The sequence below is a fragment of the Babylonia areolata genome, chromosome 10 (assembly GCF_041734735.1).
Source record: "Babylonia areolata isolate BAREFJ2019XMU chromosome 10, ASM4173473v1, whole genome shotgun sequence".
Taxonomy (NCBI): Eukaryota; Metazoa; Mollusca; class Gastropoda; order Neogastropoda; family Buccinidae; genus Babylonia; species Babylonia areolata.
In genome coordinates, this window is record NC_134885.1 from 3,144,174 (window position 1) to 3,151,673 (window position 7,500).

The 7,500-nt window shown below is 44.8% G+C and overlaps 1 protein-coding gene across 1 annotated transcript in view; it reads right to left on the reverse strand.

The window, feature by feature from the left end:
* Positions 1-3,911: 3,911 nt before the first annotated feature.
* The window catches only part of LOC143286641 (uncharacterized), an 84,529-nt gene continuing 80,940 nt past the window's right edge, over positions 3,912-7,500 (reverse strand). The window contains exons 5-6 of the mRNA XM_076594279.1: positions 5,742-5,838; positions 3,912-4,327 (exon numbers count right to left, since the gene is read on the reverse strand). Coding sequence (XP_076450394.1) covers positions 4,122-4,327; positions 5,742-5,838 — 303 coding nt within the window. The 3' untranslated portion in view covers positions 3,912-4,121. The remainder of the gene's footprint in view (positions 4,328-5,741; positions 5,839-7,500) is intronic.

The following is a 7,500-nucleotide window of genomic DNA, read 5'->3' on the forward strand; positions in this document are numbered from 1 at the left end:
CATCGAATACGAATAGAAAATGCGCGCACACATGCACGCACATAGACATATAACAAGTATGTACGCACGCACGCACAAACGCACACACACACACACACACACACACACACACACACACACACCAATCACACACTTTTGTTTTTATTAGTCTCGTGGTCAAAGATATCAGTTTCAAAACAAAAACACGACACCTGCACGTGAGAACACAAACATGACAGATCGTAAGGGAGGGAACCCACTGTACACCAAGACCACTCTGTACACCGTTCATGCAAAGCGACGTTCACTGACAAACGACCATGTACCGGAAAATTCCCCAATAATATTAGTGTAGCTTTTTTTTTTTAAATTTTATTTTTATTTTAACAAAGGCACTGAACTGAATGATTAATACTGCGTCTAAAGCATGTAGATGAATCAATAGATAAGTAACGATAAAATGACGATAATGGCAATGATAATGAAAATAATAATAACCATCATGATCATGATCATAATCATAATTTACAACAACAGTGAAATGCCTCATCATCATCATCTTCAACCCCAGACCCCAAGCCCCCCTCAAATATAACATAAACTGATCAAGTAAGATAAGAGCGAACCGCACGTGTCGTGTTGATGAATTTCCAGACATTGCCTGAACAGGCAAAAACTTATTTTTTTTCCCGAAATCGTTGGCAGCCAGTTTTGTGCGAAAGGTCAGTGCCAGAGAGTGAACTGATTCATAGAGTCTGACTTTATACTTTGTTTGATTGATTTTTTTTTTTTTACATGACTGCTTCATCAATACATAATCACATAGACAGACTTTCGTTGAATAAATAGCACAATACAACACGATTAGTACCAGCAAGCATTATCAGTCAGGACGAATAAGGGACATAATCGTGCGTCTGTCTTCCTGGTAGAGCTCTCTCTCTCTCTCTCTCTCTCTCTCTCTCTCTCTCTCTCTCTCTCTCTCCTTTCAGCCGCGGTCGAATTGTGAACATGAAACAAAACAGAAAAAAGGGAATAAAGTGAACAAAATTAATTCTCAAAGCACTAAGATTTAAATAAGGCACCAGCATAAAAATTGCATCAAACCAATTGACAACGAAGTGAAAACTGTAGAGCAATATAAAATAGATTATCTGATGGAAGACTGGAAATATCTGCAGACCTCGGTTTAGCCAAAGATCTGTTGACCTCGCTTTAGCCGAAGATCTGTTAGCCTCGGTTTAGCCAAACTAAACCCACATGCTGTGCAGAGTAATGTTCGTTATTGTGCAGTGTACTGTGTTGTGTTTCGTAACGTTGGTCCGCAGATCGGCTGTGTTATATTGAGTTGTGCTGTGCTGTTTTCGCTGTGTTATGTTGTGTTGTGTTGAATTACAAAGCACACCGTTTCCTATCATTAGTTTGTGTTTTTGTTCCGCATTTGCGAGCGTTACTTTCTGGATATTGCCGATAATCTCTCTCTCTCTGTCTCACCCTCTGTCTATCTGTCTCTGTCTGTCTCTGTTTCTGTCTCCCTGTCACTGTGTGTGTGTGTGTGTGTGTGTGTGTGTGTGTGTGTGTGTGTGTGTGTGTGTGTGTGTGTGTTACTTTTAGCACTCGAAGCGCAGTGGGTCTGCTTTTGAATCAGAAGTTGTTGTGCATTCTGTTCCGTTCTGGATCTTGAGCCCTGAGATCCAGCACAGCAGAGTTCTGTTCGTTTTTTTCTGTTCTTTCTCAGTTTTCTTTTCTCGGGGTGTCGTAGCGGATGGAGGAGGGGGGTGGGGGGGAGGCGGAGGGGGGATGAGGGGGGGATTGGAGATGGTTAGGTGGGAAGAAGAGATCCTGTTTCGCTAATTTATATCAATCAGAGTACCATTTTATATTGTTACACATCTGAATCGTGTCCATACTGACCCTAATGACAAACAGTTTACCTTGCCAAATAGCCCGCACAGTGTGCAAGCTGTTCAGAATGTTTACTTGCTCTAAGTCGTTCCGCAGCTCACCAGAATATTGAATTCTACATTCTTTCTATTGCTCCATACTTTGTTTCATTCATGAAAAAAAGAGAAAAAGTTTCGGTTAAAACATTGCCCACCTTACCATGCCACGCAGTGGAGAATGATTATGATGACTGTCTCATCTGTTCCAGCTTGACAGGTTTTGTGTTCTTATTTATTCACTTTTAAAAATTAATTTATTTATTTATTCATTTACTTACTTAATTGCTCATCTATTTATTTATTTATTCATGTATGTATTTATTTATTTATTGAGATATCGTCCAATAGCTTCTTATATATTCTTGAAGCTCTTGCATAGTCATTCCAGTCAGTGTTGTGCGACGTGGATTGTGGCATAGTCCGCTGACAAAAAAAACGTGACAGTTTCGGTCCCTGTCACACGCATAAAACTGTCAGCTCTATGTTGTTGCAGTTCCTTCCGAAACATGCTACATCAGTGTCGTCAGCACTGTGTGGTTGCACAGTCCTTCCGCAACACTGTAAACCAAACTCTCTACGCTTTGTGTAGTTGCACACTTGTTTACAATCATACCCCCCGAACACGGAGTATGGTTGCCTACATGTCGGGGTAAAAACGGTCATACACGTAAAAGCCCACTCGCGTACATGCGAGTGAACGTGGGAGTTCCAGCCCACAAACGAGGAAGAAGTTTGTGATCACCAGTGTGCGTGTTACGGAATAACAATTCCTTCTTTCCCTGTTGCACATTCCTTTCTGCAATTCACTAACCTAAACCTTACGGACTTTGTGTAGTTGCGTAGTGCGTGCATATACATAAAGTAGATTCTGTCAGCTTTGTGTCGTTTGGATGGCTACACATAACACAATACATTTTTTTTTCTTTTCAAACAGTCTTCACGGTGCTGCACAGTCGGTTCATTACACAGCATACTGAAGCTGACAGGTTTGGAGTCGTTGCACAGTCCCTATGTAACATAACAACAGCGCGTTACTAAACGGCAGACAGTACCTGAATTTCACAGGTTTTCGCGTTCTTGCACAGTGCAAACAGGATGACCATCCTGACCATGGCTGAGAATGTTCGAGTCCTTGCACATCGCACTCATCGTAGGGTTTCATCATAAAATGGTGAGGGTTGGGCGAGGGGCTAGCGATTCCTCCCTGGCCTGTCAAGGGGGAAAAAAAGGGTACAGATGCGTCAACGGGGAAGTCAACAAACATTTCGGGAGTGGTGGGAAGATGGGTCTCCAGGTGGGGGAAGCTGGAGCGACTGGCGCAGGACCGGGATGGCTGGAGAGCTCCTCTTGGCAGCCCATATCCAGGGATGGAGCAACAGGCTGTGATGACGGGGGCTGGGTTGTAGGTGTTGCGCTGTGTGCGCAGTTCAGCTGTCTGAACACAGAAGAGCTCAGCTCGTGGCCTGCTCGCCGCGCGGTGACCCCCAGCTCCCCACTGTCCTGCACATCGTCCCTGTCGTGGTGACCGTCCTTGAAGACACGCGGTGACGATCGCCGCTTGAAGAAAGGAACGCTCACCCCCTCTCGTGGCTCCAGATTGTTTGGCAGTTTGTCCCTGGAGGCCTCAGCTGGCACGCACGTGCCGAATCAGAAGAGGCACTGCTGGACATCGATCACCGACACGACACAACAGCAGTGCGGGTTCTCCTCTTGTGGGGCACCCCTTGGTGACCTGACGCTGACAGGTCTGTGTGTACTTCTCCCGTTGCCCGAGTTACAACAGAACGAGCCTCAGGGATGCAGCGGCGTTTGTGTGTGTGTGTGTGGGGGGGGGACGGGGGGGGGGGGGAGGGTTATGACTAGCAGCTTAAGAGCAGTATCGCTGGAGGGGGGAGGGGGGGAGAGGGAAACAAAATGTCCTGGACTTCACAGGAGGAAAAAAAAGAAAACAGCAACGCTTCTTGTCAGTTCGTCACAGCGTTGAAAGGCTTTTTTTTTTTTTTGGTGGTTGTTTTTTTTTTTTTTTTTTTTTAATGAAGCTGCTGGTAGTCTCACAGCTGAGGCACAGTGGAGGTCGCAGAAGGCGGTTGGATGATTGACAGAAAACAACCGGGTGCACGGTCATGAAGACACGGACACGGACACGGACACAGACACACCCGTGTCAGGAGCTCCCGAGGTGAGGGGCCCGGACATTGATTAGTGTCCACCCGGGGTGGGGCACTGCTGGTAAGAGGGCGGGTAGGTACCCGGGGGCAGGTCGGCACGGTGGGTCACGGAGCCCGCGCAGGACGGGTGGAGGTCGGGTGGCTGCTGGTGTGGGGTGTAGAGGAGCTGGGGGTCACTCCACCCCGGGTAGACAGGAGCCACACCCCCGGCCCACTTGGGTCCCAGCGTCTGCGTGTCTGCAACAAGCACAGGTGGGTGTCATCTTTGAGCTCGGGGTGTCTGTTAACTGACTACCCGTTTAATGTGCCCACACCACCCATCACTCCGTTCATCCGTAAACCCACCCGTCCCACCGTCGGTCTGTCCATCCCTCCATCCTACGTCCATGTATCAGTCAGTATGGCACTTCCACATTCCTTCCACACCCCCTCATCCCCCCCACCCTGTCGCCCCCCCCTGCCCCCCCCCCGCCCCCCCCCCCCAACACACACACCTTCTCCTTCTCACCCATCCATCTATCCAACGCATTCATTTGTGTGTGCATCAGACATACCTTGTTCTGACGCACAGCAGGCGAGGAAGACATCTGCTCGCTGGCTCGCTCGCTCACCGGCTCATTCATTCACTGGGTCACTGACTCACTCACTGAATCACTGTTTCACTCACTGGCTCACTCACTCACTGACTCACTCATTTACTCACTCATTCACTTACCCACCCGTCTACTCACTCACTCGTCAGTTCATTCATTCACTTTTCTATGACCCAATTACTTACTCACTCAATTGTTCGCTCACTCGCTCAACTGTTCACTCACTCACTCAACTGTTCACTCACTCACTCACTCACTCATTCGCTCACTCATTCACTCAACTGTTCACTCACTCACTCACTCCTCTCCGACCGACTCACTCACTCACTCACTCAACTGTTCACTCACTCACTCACTCACCTGTTCACTCACTCACTCACTCACTCACTCCTCTCTGACCGACTCATTCACTTACTCAGCTGCTCACCCCCTTACTGATTCACCCATTCACTCAAACACCGAGGAGCCCAGCAGGTGGCGGAACGGTTAAGAGGCATATCTGGCAAGACAGTGTCCACGAGGGTGTGGGTTCTAATCCCCATCTTGCCCTCTCTCACAACAAGTCTTACTTGTTAAAATCGTCAGAGTCATTCGGATGAGACGATAAACAGAGAGGTCCCGTTTTCAGCGCGCACTTTAAAAAAAAAGAACCCATGGCAACAAAAAGCTTTGTCCTCTGGCAGATTTATGTGAACTAAACCCACTCTGGTAGGCACACAGATGTATATGTATATATTCAAGGTCTGGACTTTTGGAAAAGAAAAAAAAAAGCGTTGGGTTATGCTGCTCGTCAGGCATCTGCCTAGCAGATGTGGTGTAGCGTGTACAATGATTTGTTTTTGTTCGAACGCAGTGACGCCTCCTTGAGCAGAACTGAAACCGAAAGCGAAAGTGCAGAAAACAGCAGTGGCTAGCAAACTGAAACCGAAAGCGAAAGTGCAGAAAACAGCAGTGGCTAGCAAACTGAAACCGAAAGCGAAAGTGCAGAAAACAGCAGTGGCTAGCAAACTGAAACCGAAAGCGAAAGTGCAGAAGCAGCAGTGGCTAAGCACACCCACCCATTGCCAGGTATCCCTTGATGCCCGGCACAGGGTTCCACATGTTGCTGCCGTAGTGGTTGTACATCTCCATCCACATCATCGACCCGTCCGCCGTCTGCACAACAACAACAAGAACGACAATAGTAGTAGTTGTGTAGTCGCAGTGGTAGTGTTGGTGGTTGTAGTAGGGGTGGTGGTGGTAGTGATGGTGGTGGTGGTAGTGGTAGTAGTAGTAGTAGTAGTAGTTAATGTTATTATTATTATTATTCTCATTATTATTGTTGTTGTTGTTATAGTTGTTAGTAGGAGTAGTAGTAGTTGCTGTTGTTGCAGCAGCAGTAGTAGGAGTTAATGTTTTTATTATCATTATTACTCTTGATTTCATTATTCTTAGTATCACTATTATTATCATCATCATCATCGTTATTATGATTATTATCATCATTATTGTTGTTGTTGTTGTTGTTAGTAGTAGTAGTAGTAGTAGTAGTGGTAGTACAGTGATGCAAAAGAGTATGTGTATGTGCACTTTATCTGTCTGTCTGTCTCTCTCTCTCTCAAAGAAAATTTGGTTGTCTATTTTGAAGATACAAAAAGTTGTCCATTTTAAAGATGTAGAAACAGTTGTTCACTTTATCCAAAATGATGTGATATTAGAGAACTGCGTGAACTGAGCATTACAAAGAAGTATTTCAACCGTCCCTCCAGCTTCAAACAATGGCTACTACTTGGAAACAATATCAAAACTGTTTATACATGTTTCGCCACTTACGTCATTTATACAGCTTTCCAGATCAGAAATATGTGAATTATTACTGATTATTGTGTTATTTTCATATCGCACCTCTGTTGATATGGGTCAAAGGCCAAACCAATAAATATGTCAATGTCAGTGTCCACTCCCAACCTTTGATTTGCATAAGTATGGTTTAAATCAAGAAGTAGACGATTTTGAGGGATCTGTTCACAAACTTCATTCAAGACTACTTGACCGACCTTGGCAAGTATGGTTATCTAATATGCAAGAGAGTGCTCGGTTTGATTTTTATGGACAGTTTAATTTGACACGCTATGTTCCTGTTTATTTATCTATGAGCATGGGTAAACATCTAAAATAAATTATGACAAGGCATAGATTTGGTATTTCTTACCTGTTTGCGCATCATTTTCGCAAAAGACATCATGATGAAGATCTTCTTTGTCCTTTGTGTTCAGGTGCGAAAGATTATTATGTCAACTTTTTGTATTTTGCTGTTCCGTGTTGAATAAACTAAGATATCAGTTAATCCATCCAAACTATTATACAGAACCCTTCATGTTGAGAGTTTAAGTGTGTACCATCTACAAGGAAATCCGTTGTTAAGAAATTAGCAATTTACTTAAACAAAGCTTTCAAAATTAGAAGTCTAGTATGTATTTGGGTGACTGCATGCTTGTTCACGAATAAGAAATGCTGATTATTGTGTTGTTTATTTATACCCATGTAATGCTTGTTTATACCACCCCTTCATGAGAGGTCATAGGCTGTATTGAATTAAAACATTCGTGTCCGTTTTCATATCTTTCTACCTAACTACCTCCTTAATTCCTTAATCGCCCTTTGTGTGTGTGTGTGTGTGTGTGTGTGTGTGTGTGTGTGTGTGTGTGTGTGTGTGTGTGTGTGTGTGTGTATCTATCTATCTATATAAATACGCGCGCACACACACACACACACACACACACACACACACACACACACACACACACACACACACATATATATATATATATATATATA